Here is a 21,258-nt window from a genome sequence, read left to right as displayed (position 1 = left end):
GCTTCCTCCAAGTCGAGAGCCGGCACCTGGACGCGCTCGCCGGAGGCGCGGGCCCCAACCACGGCAATTTCCTAGACAATGACCAGTGGCTGAGCACCGTCTCCCAGTACGACCGGGACAAGTACTGGAACCGCTTTCGAGACGTGAGTACCTGCGCCACCCGGCCCTGGGGGGCGCGGAGCCTCTCGGAGGGGACCCCTGAAACGGGGTTGGTGTGTGTGTGTGTAGGGGGGCAGGTGGGCATCTCCCGTGGGGGCTGGTTGGTCCCTGCTTCCTGGGCACGGTCTTGCCTGAAAGGAACTTTAAAGAGAACTTCGAAGGCTCCATGCGCTTACCTGTTACCTGTGGGCCAGGTGTGTGCATTTGTAGGGCTGCGGGAAGTGACTGCACTAAAATACTGCACAGATCACCAGCAGCTGTGGAGAAAGAGGTTCTCTGAGCTTCCGACTTCTAACCGTGATGATAGACTCTGCCTAGCTTCCGAGAAGACCTCCCCAGGGCAGCGGTGGCGTGGACCATCTCTAGGGTGTGCCAGGAGAATCCCTGCTGGAGAGGTTGGGTCTGGGAGTGGTCCCAGCTATTTATGGGGGAGTCAGGGGTTGCATGTCTGTATGTATGTGTGTGTGTGTGGGGGGGCGGTCATGGCAATGGGCTTGATAAAATACAGGGAAGGTGGAGTGGTTTGACCCTCGGAGTCTTGAAACAGGAACAGCTAGCCTGTGCAGTTGGTCCCCTGCCCTGAAAGGGACCCTGGGTGGCAGCGCATTGCTCTTTCAAGGGAGCCCTGGGAGTGGAGAAAGTTACTCTCGGACACCCAGAAGCACACTTGCGGCCTGTTTCTGCCCCAAGGCTGGCTGCCACTCCCCAGGTGTGCCCCAGGGATGTGCGGCAAGAGGCATCTGGTGCAGTCTTTCCAGTAGATGGCATCTCCTCCGTTCTGTGGGCGCCTCTGCCAGCTTCTTCAAGGACTGCCCCAGCTGGCCAGGGCCTTCCCCTTCTAGGTGACTTGGAAGTACCATATTTTATGGTACTTAACATTAGGAATTCCTGTTTCTGAGAAGCCTTAAATATTGTAAAAGTGCCCAAGGCTTAACAGTAAAAGAGGAAAAAAGCTTTAATGTTCAAATGCACTGTTTCTTTTTGTTTCTGATCAGTTTTGGTGTTAAATTAATATTTTTAGCAGCATGTGTTTTTAAAAAATGATAATTTGACCTATACCACAGACCTCCTTGTTAATGTCATGGGGCATGGTTTACAGACTCTTTGAGGTGGAATATGTATGGGGGTCAACTTCCTCCACTGGACTCCTCTAAGCTCTGCTGTCAGTATCTGCAGGCCTTGCAGTGATGGGGGATTTGAGAAATGGAATGAATTGCAGATGTTTCCACACACTTTCTAAAGAGCACCCTCTCCAGATCCCTATCCAGAGGAGATGCACTCATAGCTTCGTATGGGGGCTAATCACTCTCCTCTCTGTTCCTCCTCTTCCTCTTTCTAGTTGATATTGGACTGTTTCTGTTGGAAGGGGATTTCAAACACTTTCAATGAATAGCCACAGTTTTTTGGGGCTTTTAATCAAAATCGTAATTTCATTAAAATTTTTAATTGATACATAATAACTGTTAGGGTCTTACTTTTGCAGTAGATATGCCCCCCACTTTCCTCCCCTACACCAGTGAGATTCCTCCCATTCATTGCCCTGTTCCTGACCTACTCCTTTAACTGCTCAAATCTGAGAATCCTGCATTGATTACCTTTGCCTGTGGGTGAAAAAGATGCCCAAACCATGAAGAATTCACCTGGGGCAGAGATAATTTTGCTTTTTGTTTTGTTTTGCTTTTACTTTTCTATGATTATGTTTTAGATAGAGTTGAGGAGCAGGGCAGTTGCTTGACTTTGCTAGAGGTGGAAGAATTGAGCCAGGATTAGAAGTGCAGGGCCACCTCTGTAGATGCCTTGGTGCTCCTGGCAGCTGGATTGGGTTGAAAACACTTGTGCTTGTTGGATCTTTGGATTATGGAAAGGTTTACCATGCTTTCATGCCTGTTCAAGATTTTCTAGTCTCAGCGTATCATAAGCATGATATTCTGAATTCCTGCTTAGCTTTAATTTTTTAAAAATTGGGCTTCTCTTCATTTCCCATCTTTCTTATGGATGGTGGTGATATTTTTAGATCTTTGAATCAGTGTGTTTCCAAACCTGACTGAGGATGAAGCTCACCTGAAGTGCTTGTTAAATTATAGCATCCACGGTCCTCCCCTGGAGAATCTGACTTTACCTTTCTGGGGTGAGTGCAGGGAATCCATATTTTAAGCAAACATACTAGGTTATTATTATGATGTTTAGGAAATATTACCTTTAGATAGTGTAAAAATGTCCAAGACATAACAAAAAGAAAAGCTTTTATGTCCCAGTACACTATTTTTTTTTTGTTTGTTTTTGGAGCAGTTTTAGACATTACACTAATATTTTTAGCAGCATATATTTAAAAAATGATAATTTAATCCAGCATGCCATTAAAACATCTAAAAATGTTCAAAAAATATCCCAAACATCTTCAATAATCACCCATTTAAAATGCTGTATGGAGTCACCTGACACTAACAGTGGCTCAGACATAGTTTAATGTCATTAACTTCTTTAAAGTGTTGTAGAACTCAGACCAGACACACTTTTAGGGCAAGTCCCTGGAATAATCACAAAGCCTGAGCCTGGGAACATGGGGTAAGAATTTGCTTTCTATAGAAACCTACTATTCAGTGGACAATTGATAAAGCCTGAGCTAGTCTTGCAGTTGCTCAGCTAGCCTAATCATTTTCATTGAGCCAAGCCTTGCTTGAGGTCGACAAAGCCCCAGCTTCTTTGCTATTTCTTTGGTTGTTTTGTTGAAGCTACTGATAACTTTGAAAGGCTGTATCCCACAATTATTGTTATGATGCCTGTCAATTTTTGGAACTCATTGTGAAAGAGAACTTGTTGCCTTCCTCCTGACTTGTCTGTTTTTTGGACTTGGGGGAGAGAGATTCAGATGTGATTTTTGAACCTTGGAAATGGAAAACTAAGAGCCGTTGTTAGAGAGTTGATTGTAACCCTTGGTTGTTGTTACAGGGTCAACTTTGAAATGAATATGACAGTGGGGTGTGTGTTCCATCTCCCTTGACAGTTGGGTGTGCTGTGACATTGCCAGAGGTGATCTGGCAACCTCTACTTATCTTGAAAACTGTCCTGTTGCTCTAGATATATAAATACTTATTATCCCCTTATTTTTAGAAGTAAAGTATTCAGAACAACTCCATGGTTTATTCCCTGGAGTTACGGATCCAGGACAAATAGAACAACATTCAGATGATTGCCCCTAAACGTATCTGTGGTCTGTTAGTTTCGTCATTCTTCTTTTATAAACACGAGCTGTTGGGAAGTTTTGGCCAGGCGGAGGCCCGGACTTTTGTACACAATGTTAAGGAGGCGATGAAGAAGCAGGTGTTTGTATTAAGTTGTTCAATAATTTTCCATCTTTAGCCGACATGCATTTAACTCCTTCACAGGTTGAGGTTGAGGAATCAAGATGCCACAACCATTCTCCTAATTTTTCTGAATCTGATTTGGCTTTGGCTTTCCATGACCATTACTGTAAGGAAATTTTCCTCTGTTCATTTGTACATTCATGCATTCCAACAAATATTTATCTACCATTGGCTAGGCATTGGGTTATAGGAGTGAACAAGATAAATACGTGTAATGTCTTCTTTCATGTAACCTCTTGCCTGCTAGAGGAAATTCTTCAATGTATGGTATGCTGTCATAGACTTCTTATTCTGTTTTCTTTAAAAAAAATTTTTTTTTTTCTAGAAACATAATAGAGTCTGGTTGTAACGGAAAGATTAAAACGTTGCAGAAATAGGTAATAGCTAACATTTATGGAGGACCGAGTGTGCCAGACACTGTTTAAGGTACTTTCCATATATTATCTCACTTAATATTCATAACAGTCCTATGAGAGAAGTACTTTTATTATCATCTCCTATTTTCTGGGAGGTTAAGTCTCTTGATCAAAATTAGAGCTGAGATGTGGAGGAGCTGGGGCTGGAACCATGCCATCTGACTCTAGGCTCTCTCTGTACCACAGCCAATCAGAAGTTGAGTGGATTTGGGGTGCAAGCCTCCACTGATAGCACATTACAAGTTTTTCGTGCTTTATGAATGAGGGCAATCCATGAATAACCTTAGGTTAAGACCAAGTGGGATGGGAAGTCAGGTGGACACAATGTACTGTTGGGGTCATGTCAGAGCTTATCTTCTCCTAATAATGAGCTGCTGATTTGATTAAAATAATATTGTTGCTTACACCAAACATGACATTTTCTTTCTTTTGCACACATGAAACCCTGACATTTAACTTTAGGATAATTACCTTTAGCGGGCCTGAAGAATCAGAAGTGTTGCCTTGGCTGGCATTTATCTTACTGGGGAGTGACCTGAGTGTGTAATTCTAAGAAGAGCACAAGGACCAACTTCTGTTCTTTTTCCTTCTGGCACATGCTCTGTGGGATTTGGTGGTCTTTGTAGCAGAGCTGGGGTGGCAGCAAGCATCTGATCTGCTCATTTGATCTTAATATATCAGCTATAATGAATTTCAAGGACAAGTGGAGCCTATTGATAAAACAGTGGCCGGCTCAGTCAGTGGGGCTGGTGACAGAAGAGGTGGTATGGCTTAGTGGATCAGTCATTAATCTGTCACCACGGAAACTCAGCCCGTAATCGAGAGTAGCAGAAAATCATTTTGATTAAACAGGTTCAAGGAGACTTAAATGAGTTTGTGATCCTGACTGTCTTTAATGAACCCACTATCTTAAATCCCCTGTACTAGCTGACCATTGATAGAAATAATTATTTCACAGGGATCATTATAAAGGGACAGTTTAAAAGTTGATAGGCCTAAGAGTCTTGATGTCTTCTCTGTCCTTACCTTCAGTGTGCCCTTGCCAGAGAAAAGCTAAGTCTTTTTAGATGGCAGAACTCCTTGCCCCAGTTGGCCTTCCCAGGCCTCTCCATGATACTTCAGCAGGACTGTATCACTGGGAGGATAAGTGCTCTCCCATATTCTGATGAGGCCAATTTCAAAACTAAGACGTGGCTCCAAATGGATAATGAACCCATAGTACTTGCCTAGAGGAGTGGGACCTCATCATTCACTCAATCACTTTGTTACTTGAGGAGACAAAATAATGTTAGTAATTAAATAATGTGTCATAATTTCTTATTGATTGACTCAATATAATGTGTTTCAAACCACACAAAATATCTAAACACAAGAACATTCAGGATGACTCATTTTACCTTTCTGTGGTGAGGTGACTGCCTGTGTTCCTTGGAAAATTCAGAAGACCCAGACTTACACTTGGTCTTATCTCTCCAGGTGAGATAGTTACAAACAAAATAAATTTCCTCTAAGAGATTATGTAATTCACTTAAGGTTACAAGTATTTGTCCATCATGTTTCATTCAGTGTGAGATGCCACCAATGGTGAGATGCACCATTTTAATGAACTGTCAAGGAGTAAGACAGTGCCTGGTGTGAAGAGTTTAATAGACCTCTGGATAAAGCTGGAATTCCAAAGGGCTACACTGTCTGTGTAGAGGTAAACAAGAAATAAACTCACCACGAAGGGAAGGGGCCACAGCAAGGCTACTTGCCTCTCTCCACCCTGCATTGGTGGATGGAGAGAAAAGATATGCTCCAAGCAACTGAGCAGGCTGGCACTCTTGCAGGTTTCTGGTCTACATGCACACTCTCATTGTGCCCTCCCCCTATAAAAAACTTACACAGTTCATTTAACTTAAAACAATCTCAGATTATTTATCATCTCTGAGCCTCTGACTCCTCATTTGTTAAGAAGTGATGATAATATTCCTTTGGTGAAACTCTAGATTGCAAGTGGTTGAAATGTGGTCCAAGCTGGCTTAAATGGAAGAGAAAACATATTCACTTGTATAACTAAAAATTCTAATAAGCTGTGGTTTATTTAAGGCTGGATCCAGGGGCTCAAGTTACATCATAGGACTAGGGGTTTGTGTGTGTCTTATTCTGTCTCCCTGCTGTTATGTTGGTTTTGTGCTCAGGCTGTTTGGTTCCATGTAGTGGCTCATGGCAACTGCAAATCTGCATCATCATAGTTTTCATGTTCTCAATAGTGCCAACAGTAGTCCCAGAACTGAGACTTGTCAGATTTCCCAGTGTTAGGCACCTATTCCTCTGTCAATCACTTTGGCTAAGTTGGTAGAGTATGCTGATTGTCCAAGACTGGATTATATGCCCAGGGCTGGGGCCTAGGGCTAGAGTGGCGGAGGTGGTTTCATTGGATCCCACTGTTGATGGATAGTAGAAGGGTAATTTCTCAAGGGGAAATGGATGCCTGTTGGGCAGACGTCAACAGATGTCCACTGTGTTGACCAAGCTTATGGGTTTAGCATGAAGAGTAAATTGGTTAATGCAGGTGAAGCTCTTAGCACAATGCCTGGAGTCATATATACTCAGCAAATGGAGGCTATTCTTTTTATTAATGTCAACAACTCCTATAGCGCTGTTATGCCATATTCCTCGATTTATAGTTGTATATATCTACATTTTAGCTTATTTATTAGTTGGATGCCTCCTGGAGAACCTAAGTCTTGTCATGCCTCATACACAGCAGGTGGCCAGTAAGCATTTTGTTGACCTGAATTGCCTCCTGAGCAAACCTCTTGGATGAACCTGAGGAAGGAAAGCTTTTACGAGCATACTAGGCACATTTGTTTATAGTCTTTCAGAGGTGGAAATTCTCAGGGTCACACATATTGAAAAAGTGTTTTTTAGTCTAACTCCTATCTCTAAGTCAGGACCTCACCCCTTTGTAATGCCTTTTAAGATACACCATTGTATATAGCTTGGTGTCCTCACACCTTTACCACAGAGCCCCACTCAGAAAGCTGCTCACTGAGTGTTGGAATAAATGAATGGCTGAGTGCACTGTCCCAGGCCAGAACTTTCCACACCTCTGGCAAGTGGAGGGGTTCACTGCAGAGGGCTGTCATGGCAGAGTGAGTCATACTAGCTTTGAATGTGTATGTCTCACTCTATTAGTAATTGACAATGATGATGGATACTAACAAATGCAGTGCGGTTGAGAGGCAGAGGGAACCCAGCAGGGAAATGCAACCTCCCTCGCAATTCCAGCACAATCTCTGATTCCGTGAAAAGCTCTTTGAGGCTGAGTCATATTGTGGTGTAAGTGCCCACTCTTAACCTGAGATCAAGCTTAGGTCTTTGGCTAGAGCATCAGTTTCCTCTTCTGTAAAACTGGAATGGTGATACTTGCATTGTGAGGCTCTGGTGGAGGACTGGGTAAGCACGTGGCACAAAGTAGGTGCTTGTGATCTTTGAGTGGCTGGTGTATCTATTTTAATTCATAATGATCTATAATCGTTTAATTTAAGGGAGCTTACTTCTTGTCTGGCTTGTGAGTGTGAGTTGTTGGCACTCAGCTCTAGATACTGCTTTCTGTCTCTTAGAAACATGTTGGGGGAGTTAGTTCCATGATCCTGAGCCTGTCTTCACTCCATTTCTTGCCAGTCTGGAAGGCTGTGTGAAGTTCCATATGGCCCATTCTTTGTTATTTTCCAGTTGTAGCTCCTGGCACAGAAGATCTTGCTATCATATTTCACATTCTTGCTGGACCTCCTCCCCGAAACTGGCAACTCACATCATGAAGTATCTGGGAGGGGGTTTGTGCGCAACTGTGCCTGAAATCCCAGTTACGCGAAGGGTGCCCCTAGGAGCTCTGTTATGCAACCAAGCACTACTTGGTGTCACTTCAATATTAAGCTCTGAGCCAGTTGCCTCCAGCTCGTCTCGAGAGGTAGAAACCTCATCTTGTCCTGCCAGAGTGGTCCCAGGCAGGCTTTATGGGCACCAGGGGATGGAATCCATTTTGAGACAAATGATCCAACCAGCCTGTGTATTAGTGTGGCGTTCTCAGCACCCTCTGTACATCTGGTGCCCATAATTTGGTCTTGATTTTGCATCACATTGGCATCACTATACTTGGGGAAGTTCTTGCAGGGTCTAGCACATGCTTCTTGGCACTCAGGCTGTCCCCAAGCTCCAGATTTGGCGTTACAACCAAAGGAGAATACTAGTAGGATTAGCCAGACCTTTGATCCTTCTCTCCAAAGACCCAGTTCTTGCATTCCAGATCATTACAGGTCATCAGAAGGTCTGTCATTCACTACAGCCCAAGCAGGTTGGTTGTGGCTTAGGAGAAACCCAGCGATAACAGTTAATGCAGGTAGGGTAATTTGTTGTCACACAAATATTCTTCCACTGCCAGCTATGTGCCAGGCCTCTGCTAGGTGCTGGGTGAAGAAGATAGACACGTTTATACCTTCCTGGTGTTTATGGTCTAGTGTGGTAGACAAATAATCACAAAATAATCATTTAGGTTCCTTTGAGAAAAGCGCTACAAGGCACCGATGCTCTCAGAATATGTCATGGGAAAGGGGAAGAGGAACCCATTAACCTTTTTGGCTGGGGACTGCTTCCCTGGGAAGGACATTGAAGCTGAGCCCTGCAGGAGGATGGCAGTGAACCAGGCGAGGAGAGGCCATGGGAAGAGGGGGTCCAAAGGCCTTGAGGTGGGAAAGACTTTGATGTGTTTTCATCAGATGCCTTGGCCCTAGGGTTCCCTTAAGTAGCAAGCTTTCTCCTAGTGTATTTTAAAGCACACTTCACATGTTTTCAACTTAACACACATTTGGGGGCAGGGGAATGAGTCAACTGCAAAAAGTGAGGCTCACAGATGGCCCAAGTACTTGGAAGAATGGCCTGTTCTTTTCCTCCCCTCTTTGTGCCTCACACTGCCATCTTCTGCAGCCATCTCTATTGCATAAACATCCATCACCCTGGTCCCTCACTTAATCCTTCCTACTCCTCTGGTGTCCGTAGTCTGGAAGTTTCTCCTTCCCTGTGTGGTCAAGTGTCCTGGGCTTTAGAGCTCCTACAGTTCCCACTGCTGTTTAGAAGTAAGAGGACCATAGTGCTTCTGGGACAGAGTGGTGATCTATGGAGTTTATATTTTAAAAATGAGACATGGGGCTTCTCCTTCCCCTCCTCCCCTCCACTGTCGCTTTGAGGTTAAAGATGAAAAGCAAGACATCCCCACTGACGGATCAGCGTAGCGGCAGAGATGGACACGCATGCGGTTACTTCAGCACCATATGGGGAGTGTGTGGATAGCATGTGCACCTTCTTGCCTTTGGGTCTGAGTCCGCCTAGCGTTCCTATGACAGACATAAGGGTAATGGTTTCTTTTTGGGGAAGATGAAAGATGCATTCACAGACTGGTGATGTGAATTATTGGAGGTTCCTTTAGAAGGGTATTGCTAAGATCCAAGTTAACTTGATTGGGTAGTTTTTCTCATGATTTTATGAAAGTATACCCTCTCACTTGATCCTTAAAAACACACTTTTCTCTGGGGAAAGGGAGGAAGGGAGGACATATTATACAAGGATTTGTAATGCTTCCCAAACCCTTCCTGTGTGATCTGGGACACACCACACTTCAGAGGGCACCGTCAACATTCCCTAGCAGAATTATGTGGTGGGTGGGTAGGCATTTATGTAAAGTCCATCGGCGCCTGCGATTGGAGCAGGGAAGCAGAAGTTACTGCAGGTGTTCCAGGCAATCTTTGCACAAATAAAACATGGAGAAAACAAACATGCAGAGAGCAGAGGCCTCCACTTTCTATTTCAGCTGTACTTGTTCTGTCCTGTCATGCAGATGGAGTCACACTCTAACTCAAATCTGAGAGGCCTGGCCAAGGCAAAGAGAAAAGATGCCCAGAGCGGTCTGTTAGAGTGACATTCTCAGACTAACATCTTTACAGTCTTGAGAAATCACTGTCAGGGTATATTTAAAATGCAGATTTCATCCTCCTAGTCCAGAGCATAGTCTTTAGCAGGTCAAAGGTGGCACCCAGGAACCTGCATTTTAAATAAGCAGTCCAGGTGATTCTTTTTTTTTTTGAGACAGAGTCTCGCTCTGTCGCCCAGGCTGGAGTGCAGTGGCGCAATCTCAGCTCACTGCAACCTCTGCTGCCTGGGTACAAATGATTCTCCTGCCTCAGACTCCCAAGTAACTGGGACTACAGTCATGCACCACCATGCCCAGCTAATTTTTGTATTTTTAGTAGAGACAGGGTTTTGCCGCATTGGCCAGGCTGGTCTCAAACTCCTGACCTCAAGTGATCTGCCCGCCTTGGCTTCTCAAAGTGCTGGGGTTACAGGCATGAGCCACTGGTCTCCGCCTAGTCCAGGTGATTCTGATATAGATAGTTCTCAGACTGTATTTTTAGGAAAATCCTAGAGAATTGTTATTCATCCCAAATAGCCAACACCATTTAGCCGCAATGAATAATAACATTTTAGACAAAATGAGCATTTTATTTTGAAGACTTGCAATAGATTAATATGAGTGCAGTATTTTCCCCTTATGCCAACAGGGCTACCATTCACATCAGAAAAAATGGTCTTGTTTTCCAATATGTGACTCTACATAGGCCTTAGCAACAACTATTGTCATGAGGTTTTCCTGGAATGGAGTAACATTTGGGTCTTGATTGGCTGCCAGGGCCCAGGGATGCTTTCAAACATGAGCACAGTGGAATTGATGTAGGACCTTCTACATGACAGAATTCCAGGGGATCATCTCAGCATATTTGTCTCCAAAAGGCCTGATTCTAGCTAACTCTGGCCTGACTTTATATCTTCTCTAACACAACTGATGTGTTTTCTGGGCAGATGAAATGAAGGAAATTGACTCTGACATTGGTTTTAGTTTATAGTGAAAATAGTATTGAAACTGAAGTGGTGTTAAGGGTATGTAACAAACAAGGAATGGTGGATGTAATAAAGAATGTTTACTCTTGGGCACTGAGATGCAGATACTGATAGCCGGAATCACAGAGGGAGTCTGAGACACAGGGGCTGGATGGTGACATTACCTGATACTCTTTTTTTGGTGTAGTCAATTCTTTTCTTGGTTGGCCAGTTTTTTTATTTTTTGAAAGATCAGAAGGCATCCACTCCCCTGCCCCCCCGCCCCCAAAAAAAAGGACTCATCAAAGTTTAGAAAATTTATGAGCGTCAACCAGACTTGGCAGTATTCCTCATTCTGAAGTCATTCTACTCCTACTGAACAAACTCTCAAATGTTCTTTACCCCAGCTTCTTGAATTTCCTTTAATTAATGGTAAATTCATGGCACCTAAAATTGATAAAAAAAAAATATTGCCAAGAGGAAGAAAATAGTTAAATCTGTTGGACAGACTTATGTGACTATTTGGGGGCCTTTCCATTGTTCCACTGTTAGGGGAATATGGGGAATTTCTGGATCTTTTCATGCTTATTGGTCATGATGATTCCCTGTGACTTCTGTGGACATGGTTGGCTGGTATCAGCACTTTCATCTGGCCAAGGCCTCACTTCCCATCTGAGTCAGCCAGCCTTGTCATGACTCTGGACCTGGTCTGGAGCCTTTGTCCAGCCACCTGGAATGAGGCCTGCATCACTTCCAATGAATAAGACAGTCAAATGCTATCCATAGCAAAGATAAAATAATACTGTATTTACTTTTAGAGAAATTGTGAGATTTTTACATGCCAGAATTGTTGGTTTAAAAATTCCTATATCAGAAAGACCTTTTCATGTGTTTTTTGGAATATTTTGTTTCTTTCCATGGCCATCCAGGTCCTAGATATTTGCCTTTTTAGAAACCAGATCCTGGTGCACTGATTCAGTAGGTTTTGTTTATTCATGCATTCATACCAAAGATACTTATTGACCAGGCTACCATGTACCAGGCGCTGTGCTGTGCACTTAGGATGTAGCAGAGGGGAAACAAACATGATTCCTGTCCCCTGGTCAGGCTGCAGCCTTTCTATTTGCGACAAAGGGAAGAGAAAGAGGTGCTTGGAAGTCAGGGAAACCTGTTGCGAATTTTTCTGCAAAGAAAAGGGCCTGCTCTGCAAATGGCCCAGAGCCGTTCTGGCAAGCGGGGCTTCCAGAGGCGTTGTCCTTCTTGTGATCCAGGGCCCTGTCTCTGAATCTTTCTGGTGTTCAGGTCACTTCAGCTTGCCTCAGCTCTTCCTGGCATACATGGGCAACCTCTGTCATTTTACCTAATTTTATGAGTGCAGACACTGCCCACAGGCCAACCTGAAGGTGCTGGCCTGTACAATCAAGGTGGAGAGTTCAGATAAGACAGAACTTGTGTGTGCATACATGCCGAGGTGTGGTGAATTTAGCCTTGTCAGGGCTGTTGGTCGAGGGCTGTAGTGAATGGAGAGAGAATTATGGAGAACACACCCTGCCCTTAGCAGCCCTGGATTGGTAGGGAGTGTGTTTTATTGGAGCACAGTGTACCGAGATCGAAAGGTGCACATTATAAATGTCCCACTTGATGCAGTTTCTCAAAGTGAACACACCCAAACAACCAGATCAGGAGACAGAATATTACCAGCATCTTCGAAGACCGTTTCATGCCCCTAGCAGTCACTGACTTTTAACACCATAGATGTGTTTTGACCATTTTCTTACTTGTATAAATGGAATAAGTATGTACTTTTAAATGTCTAGCTTCTTTTTTTTCCAACATTAAATTTGTTATACTTTTTTTTGTTTTTGTTTTTTTAAATTTTTATTGCCATATAAATATTCCACAATTTATTCTGTTGAAATATATTTGTTACATTGTTATATAACAATATATTGTTGAAGGGCAGTTTCCAGTTTTTGCTTATTACATAATAGTGCTCTCTGAAGCATGTCTTTTGGTGAACCCATGTACACATTTTTCTCAGGTACACACCTAGGTGTGGGAATCCACTGGTCACCATTAAGATAGGCGAATGTTTAACTTAAAGAGATGCAGTTAACTAGTTTTCCAAAGTGGTTGTGGCAATTACTCTTTCATTCATATGTGAAGGTTCACTGGGAGCAACATCTTTTGTTTTACTGATTGAGAAATTAAAAAGAGAAATCCTATAATCTAGCTCATACATCCAATTCAACAAAAATGTGTCAACTACGTGTCAGACATTTGCCTACCCTTATGAAAATTATGTTCCAGTTGAGGGAGAAAAGCAACACAGTTAAAGATACAATGGTTGGTTTTAAGTGCTAGGGATAAAGATACCCTAGTATAGAAAGAATATAGAGGGGATATATTTATGCTTTAATGGTGGGTCTTCCATTATTCTTTTGACTTTACAGTGTTCTTTTCCCAATTTCAAGAAATAGATAATTTTTTAAAAAGAAGTTAAAAGATACAGAAAAGTGAAATTACTTCCCTCCAAAATGCACTCACCTTGAACACTTTTTAGGAAGGGTCTATTTGCCTCAAGTAGACTTTTGAATACTTAAGTTTTTATTTTCATGGTTAATATCATGCTGCTTATATGATTTGATGCTGTCTTTTTTCATGTAACAACACAACATAAACATTTTAGTATGGTGCTATTCTTTGTAAATGACATTTTAATGGTGTTTTTGAGTCCAGTGAGTGTAGATGCTACAATATACTAAACTAAGGTATCTGATGGTAGGCAATTGATTGTTTCTATTTTTTCCTTATTCTGAATAATTGTGTGATGAATGTTTTTGGTTATATGAGTCTTTCTACATTTACAATGATTTCCTTTTGGTATATTTCCAGAAGTAGCAATGCTCGGTGTGCCGGTGCGTGTATTTTAAAGGGCGTTGATGTATGTTATCACGTGGTACTGATTCTACCCCTGGAACTGTAGAATGTGTGTTTTATTGCAACCTTTCCAGCCGTGGGTATCAGTGAATTTTGGTAAAGAAGAAGAATTTGATGGAAACATGGCATACCAGGTTATGTGCAAGTACTAAATCAGCACAGGTAAGGTGATGCATGATCATCAGAGTCCCGATTGGGAGGAATGTTTTTCTGATCCCACTTGAGTTTTGTTAGGGAAACAGGTGTGAGAGCCCACAGCTCACCCAGAGCTGGGGAGCAGAAGCTGCTGCCCTTCCTCATGCTTGTGCCTGGCCTTGGGAATGCTTTGCAGGGCCTATTCTCTGAAGAGCCCTTTGAACTGGTTGTGGGGATATTAATGAATCCCAGCCTTGTTCCTAATTAGGAGCAGGAGCAGACGCTCCAAGCTGGATTTTAAGTGAAATTGCTGCTGACGGATGCCCTGCTCCTGGTGCAATGTATAGATGTTTCAATGCCCTTGTGGTGGATGAGGGTGAGAGGAGATCATTAAAACCCAAGTCCATTCCCACCACAGTGGTAAAGTGGTTTTTCCTGTCGAATACAGACAAGGCTTGGGCCCGCATCTCAGTCTTCATTTGTGTTCAAGACATCTACTTGATTTTCATTACCCAGGTTTTCCTCCCACCGCAGGCGTGTCTGGTGCACTCACCTCAGAGAGCAGGCAGGGAGAAGGGTTTCCCCGGGTGCTGTCTCAACATCATGAATGAGACAGAAAACACAACCGTTCTCTCAGTCTGTATCAGCTCTTTGGGACCTCTCTGCAGGCCTAGGGCAGTGATTCCTAGCCAGGAGATTTTGCCCCTAGAAGACTTTTGGCCCTGTCTGGAGACATTTTTGGTGCCATACTGGTTGGAGAGTGTGCGACTGGCATCCAGTGAGTAGAAACCATGGGTGCTGCTAAACAGCCTACAATGAACAGGGCAACCTCCCTCCAACCCAAAATAAATTGTCACTAGGGTCAAGGCTGAGAAATGCTGGCCTAGAGATACAGTTGCTCCTTTTACAATTATTTTTAAATGTGAGATGTAGTCCAGGTGGATGAAGGTAAGATTGTTGTTCATTTGAGAAATACATGTGCCAGGTACTCTCCTAGGATCTGGGACACAGCTCTGAACAAAACAGACAACATTCCCTGCCCTTATGGAGCTTACGTTCATTTGAGAAATACATGTGCCAGGTACTCTCCTAGGATCTGGGACACAGGGCTCCTCTTGTTTGTGACGTTTTGACTTTTCCAGAGCCAAGAGAAGGGAGGGCTAACTGAACAAATACATTATTTTTTATCTTTTATTTTTATTTTTTGAGATGGAGTCTCGCTCTTGTTGTCCAGGCTGGAGTGCAATGGCGTGATCTTGGCTCACTGAAGCGTCCGCCTTCCAGGTTCAAGTGATTCTTTTGTCCCAGGCTCCTGAGTAGCTGGGATTACAGGTGCCCACCACTACACCTGCCTGATTTTTGTATTTTTAGTGGAGACAGAGTTTCACCACGTTAGCCAGTCTGGTGTCAAGCTCCTGACCTCAGGTGGTCCGCCCGCCTCGGCCTTCCAAAGTGCTGGGATTATGGGTGTGAGTCACCGTGCCCGGCCTAAATACATTACTTTTTATATCTCAAGGAAGTTTGACAGATTATTACATCTAATCAGGTATAATAAAGACTATATGATTTTTATTATTTTTGCCAAGATAAATGGCCACTGGGAGATGTTGTTTATTTACCTATGAGTTACAGTAAATTGGCTGCACTGTGAATCAGAGAGCCCGTTTGATTTTGTTACTCTGAGGAGTAGGAAAATGCAGCATAAAAATATTGCTCTTCCCCAAGAGAACTGACAGTCTCCAGATGGATGGGCTGGGTATTCTCCCTTGATTCTTGTTTCTGCGCACATCTTGGGTAGTATCTGTTATTTCCAACAAGATGATCCTTGTTCACAGCTTGCTTCTTTTTCATCTGCTGCATGGCAAATTTTAATGACCCGGTCCCCTGAATTCTATAGCAGTGACAGCCAGTGCCACATGGCTGGGTACTGGGGAGCATGTTCCTCACCCTGGTTCCTGTTTGGTCAGTTTGAGGTACACCTGGATTGTGAACTCCTGTGTTCCAGGCCTTGGCTCCTGTATTGTGGCATCTAGAAGCCTCTCTAGATGGTCAATATACATTTGAGGCTGTGCTGGGAGAGCGTTTTCTCTTTCCCTGTGTAATTCTAGTATTTCTGCTTTGGGGTGGGAAAGGGGACACGGTCCATAACAAAGTGATCAAGCCCACCAGCCTCTTGGAGGATGTCTGATCACGTCTCTACTTCTGGTTCAAGTCATCTGTGAGTTCACATCAAGTCCATAGGATAGTGGAGATGGGGAACAAATGCCTCTGCTCTATTTGGATGTTTCTGCAGCTGCTGCTCATGGGTGTGAAGTCTTAGTCCAGCATTATGTGGTGTATGTACCATGTGGCCCATCCCATGGCTGGCAGAGAGAGAGTTCCCTTGGGCATTTTCTGCAGTTTCCCCTTCCCTCCCCTGCCCTTTATTCTGTATCCCTCCCCAAATCCTCCCAATTTCTATCCCCGATGTCCAGCCTGGGTTACTGTCTCTGCCCTGGCCAGTCACTTGCCAGGTAAAGGTCAGATGTCTTAGGCATAGGTAGGAGTATGGGAGAAAAAGTCTTTTGGGTCCAGTCTGAAAGGCCCGTTTCCCTTTAAATATTAACTTCCTGCCAGTATAACTCTTGAGCAATTCTAAGCTAAAGTGTATCTTTCTCCTTTCCAGTCTTGAGTTGAAAAGTCCAAAGGCCTACTGAGCTCTTTGGCATACTTTAGGGGGAATGGAAGACAGAGAAGAAAACCTGTAGTGTCATAGCCATAGTCTGCTCCCTTACCGCAGCTTGGCAGGACTCCATCCTTTGAGGTGCTCACACAGACCTGTAGCTGACATTGCTACTCCATGACTCGTCATCCGACAAGGGACCTTGACACTCCAGGGAATCTTCTGGAGTAACCTTTTAAGATATTTGTTATAGTTTTAAAATCTTTCCCCTCCATTCCCTTCCCCACTACAGAGTTAGTGTTTATGTGAAATGCATGTAAGACTGACCAGCAGAATGGTTGAGCTTCTGCAGAAATAACACAGATGTTGATGCATAGGCAAGAAACGCAGTTTGTATTTTATGGGACAAGGGAAGCAGATAATCATTTTCTTCCCATATTTTTGATTTAGTAAAATTTTGAGTTTGAGAGATGCTAGATTGTCTTAATTACTGAATACTTGTGTGCTAGGCATGGTACCAGGCCGGGGGTGTGAAATTCAAGACTAAATCTTGGCTCCAAGGAGCTAAGACTATACTTGGATAAACAGGTAAATAGTTGTAACACAAGTTGATGTGAGGGAAGCATAGGACATCAAGGGAGCCTCAGGGAGGGTCATACGATCCCAGTGGAGAGGTCAGAGAGGCTTGCAGAGAGAAGGCATCTGCTCTGAATTGTGAAATGCCTTTTGGAGAAGTATCAGAGGAAGAGGGCAAGGGGGAGAATGATGTGGAGAGTCTGTCACCCAAATAAACCCCAGAGCCTCACACAGCCAGGGCTTTGCTTAAAGTTCCATTCACAGATGCACATCCACCAGCCAAAGGAATTCGAAAGGAGTTTCAGTTTTTACTTCAAGTAAACAATATTAAAGAATACTCAAAATCATAACTCACAGTGAAGGTTCTCCAAAGCTCTGTCTTCCTCTTCCTCCTCTTCCTCTTCCCTCCTCATTCTTTTGGTCCCTTTGTGTGCTCAGGAGTCTCTTTTATGACAACAGCATAAAACGCTTCTCCTTAGCCAGGAGGTATTTGCCTCTCTGGTTAAATAGTTCCCACTTTCCCCTGGCTTCTTAGGTGCTCTTCTACCCTCCTTACTTCCAGGCTAGAAATAGATAAAATGGTTCTTTAGAGGGCATGGGGTGGGTGATACGGAGTGGGGAGAAGTTGGGGAAGCTTGACATCTTAATAAGTCTCCTCCCTGTCACACTCATGGGCCATTTGGCTGTTCAGTGCCCATCCTCTCAGTAATGATAGTTGGGCTCTTTCTTGGACACGTTATTTTCAGGCATCCTAATCTCTCTTTCCCAGCGGGTGTACCCTCTCTGTGCAGAGCAAAACAACTCTATGTCCAAAAGAAGCAGGAAGGCCACATAATAGGATTAGCACGTCACAGTCGGTAGAGCCGATTAGAACTGATTGTCTTGGGGGCACTATTGATTGTCTTTTGGAAATTATTTCAGTAATACGAGTGAATGAGTGTGTGTGTGTGTGTGTGTGTGTGTGTGAAGGAGAGCAACGTGAACAGCTGCAGCTTTCTAAGACCAGTCATAAACACATGTCCTTGTTTACCAAACATGTATGGGCAGCCAGCGTATTGAAGAATTTCAGCTTGGGAAATAAACACGAGGCAGTTTTGTTTATTTTTAATTGCTGCTTTCCCTTAATAACATCTTGGCAGATTGCATCGTTTTCTATCATTTTTAGCCTTGAAACTAAGTCCAGTTGAGTTTACAACTTCCATCTTACATCAGATTTGAGGTTTTCTCTTCCTCTTCCCCTGCACAGTCTTGACTTGTGGCTTGAGGAGTCTGAGTGGGGATGAATGTCTGATTGATTATTTAACCTTTTTCCTCCCAGGCTTGCCATCAAGGTGTGCCCTCTAGAGGACCAGGCAGGGGACTTGCCTACTATATAATTTCTTGATGCAGTGGTTTGAATCTAGGTCAACCTCTTCCTTCCTATTCCACTTTTATCAGTTAGGACGGGTTAAATTATGCTGTGGTAACCTATAACTCCATATTAATCACACTTTTGCTTAAAATAACAAAGGTTTATTTCTTCTCATGCTACACATCTCTCATGGATTGGTAGGGGCTCTGATCTGCGTTGTCCCAGGACACCAGGCTGATGAAGGCTCCATCTCTGTGCATTCACAATCACTGTGCAGGAGGAAGAGTGTGCTCTGGGGCCTTGCATTAGCAATTCAGTGCATCTTCTTAGAGGAGATGCCATTTTTGAGAGCAAGGTAGGTCACATGGACAGACCCCCCATCAATGGGCCAGTTAAAGGTGATGCTATCATGTGCCTAGGAGGTGGAGAAGTCACATGCTTGGCCAGTGGTATTAATACTGTCCCAAGGGCATCTCCTCCTGGGGATCTATCCTGCAGCCTTATGCTACTAAAGTCCTCTCACCTCTAGGTGGTCCTCATGGGTGGATATACATGCAGCAGCTCCAGCTGAGCTACTGTTTATGATGCTCCCTAAACTCTCATTCCTTGCTCTACTAACCCGTGGGGACAGAGACTTCCCTAATGCTGCCTCTTCTCTCAATTTGGCTAGACCTCTTGAATTCCCTTTTCTCTATTCAGTTAGTCACAGGACAGATAAGCAAGCTCGCTGCCTGAGAAAAGGCCCAAGTGGGGAAACAAATCTTCTCTTCTTGCTGGTGCTCTAGTTTTTGAGCAGTTCTCCTATCTAATATACCCTTACATGGCACTTGAATTGGGAACACACCTCAGTGGGAAAACCTGGTAAACCTTGCGTGTCCCCAAAGGCTGGTGACCGCCACCTTCTCCCTTTGGTTTTCTTCTCATACAGGTGAGGGGAGCAGAGAGGGCTGGTGTGGAGTAATGGTAGGGGTTAGTTCTTTCTACCCCTTTTATGAAGCTCTCTGGGTAAGAATTGATCTTTCACATCTGAAAGCTTGTTGCCTGCCCCCCTACCCCTATCTTCCTTATCGTTATTATTTTTAGAATAGTCAGGAATTTGGTGTTGAACTTTGGTCTTAGTCAAATTTGGGTTGGGGGTGGAATACAAAGTTCCATTTAAAAAATACAGTCTAGATATAAGAGACCTAACTCTCTGCTTGGAAACATAGTAGTTTATTGATAAACAGAAAATCTTACTAATGTATACCAATTTAAAAATCCTTTAGATTTGTGGCCTAGCTTATTTTGGTGGAACTTTTACTGAACGCAAATTTCTTTTTCTGTTCAAATCTACTAGGGACTGGGGAGAAAGCTTGTTTAATTTCTAAAAACAAACATTTTATTGGGTCATTTAGTTTATGTTGCATTTAAAGTAAAACTAGTGATTATTTCAAATCTGAATGTCTCTGACATGTGGAACTTGGATGTGATTTTTACTTTAAATCCAGTAATTTGTCCCCTTTTTGGGGATACCAATGCCAGGCTTGTCTCCTGGAGACTTTGAATCTTGTCACAAGGGATTATGTCTCAGGCCCTCAGGCTTGGTTATCTGATCTGTTGGTGGGTGACTCCAGCTCACTAATCTTTGCTCTAGCAATAATAACAGCTGGCATTTATTATGACTTAGCCTGTGCCAGGTGCTATTCTAAGATGGCCTTGTCACTGTTTTCCTCTGTGTTTATCTGTCCTTCCATGCTTGTGTACACCTACACATGTACTGGACTTCTATCCAAGCCTTACACATAGCCTGTTAAATCTTCGTGGTTCTGCTAGAAGATCCTATTACCTCCGTTTTATACCTGAGGAACCTGAAACACAGGGTGAGGAGGTGACTTGCCCAAGTAGAAGAGCTAAGGAAAAGAAGGGGCGCTCAAATCTGGGTTTGACCCCAAACCTGCATTCTCCAGCATGCTGTGTTGCTGAATGAAGTCCACTACATTCTGTTCCCTGGCTCGGCAGCCAGCAAGTTGACAGAAACCAGGACCTTTTCAGCTTCCTTACATGAAGCCAAGTGTCCCTCTTTCCAGAGTCAGCAGGATATGCTGATGTGTGGGAGCTGCTTTTGTCAGCTTTTTACAGTGGTCCTTAGCTTCAGGTGCTGTCTGAGCTGACATGTGGAGCTTAGCAAGGGGTGCTCTGTTGAAAAGAGGCTCTGTTTTCCCCCTCAAATGTGATCATTCCCTGGAGAATAAGTGGGGAAGCGTCACAGTCCAGTGGACATTGACCTACTCTAGCTGCTGTTAGGGGTTGTCAGCAGGTTGACAGGTTTGCTTTGATATCTTAGCCAGCAGGCTGGCCCCCTCTGCTTCCCTGCAAGTTATACTGAGAAATGCTTCGGAAGCTAGAGATGCAAGTTGGCTGTATCCAAACTGAGTGGTCTGCAAGTGTCTTCCCAACCTTGAAGCTGATGAGAAAGACATCTGGATCGTGCCTCTCCAGAATTCTCTGCAAGGGCTTTCCCAGTCCCACTTGCAACACTAAATTCACTACTTAAAACAAAAAACAAAACATAACATAAACCTCACTTTTTGAGAGAATTAATCAGAAGGAAAACCTGTAATCCTGTTGCCCCAAGATAGCTGTATTGCTTTATGCATTTATATATTCACACATATACAATTTTAAATGAAACCATGAGTTGTATATGCCCCCTTCATTTTAAAATGCTACATAAACATCTTTCTGGGTCATGGCATATACTTT

The 21,258-nt window shown here is 43.6% G+C and overlaps 1 protein-coding gene across 1 annotated transcript in view; it reads left to right on the top strand.

The window, feature by feature from the left end:
- Nucleotides 1-2: 2 nt before the first annotated feature.
- The window catches only part of SPOCK1 (sparc/osteonectin, cwcv and kazal-like domains proteoglycan (testican) 1), a gene marked incomplete at its 5' end in the record, with an annotated part of 536,813 nt that continues 515,557 nt past the window's right edge, over nt 3-21,258 (top strand). The window contains one exon of the mRNA XM_011969295.1: nt 3-143. Within this exon, the coding sequence (XP_011824685.1) occupies nt 3-143 (141 nt within the window). The remainder of the gene's footprint in view (nt 144-21,258) is intronic.

This window comes from Mandrillus leucophaeus, unplaced genomic scaffold (genome assembly GCF_000951045.1).
Source record: "Mandrillus leucophaeus isolate KB7577 unplaced genomic scaffold, Mleu.le_1.0 Scaffold88, whole genome shotgun sequence".
NCBI lineage: Eukaryota > Metazoa > Chordata > Mammalia > Primates > Cercopithecidae > Mandrillus > Mandrillus leucophaeus.
The sequence above is the reverse complement of the archived record's forward strand: the minus strand, read 5'-3'. Positions and strand labels throughout refer to the sequence as shown.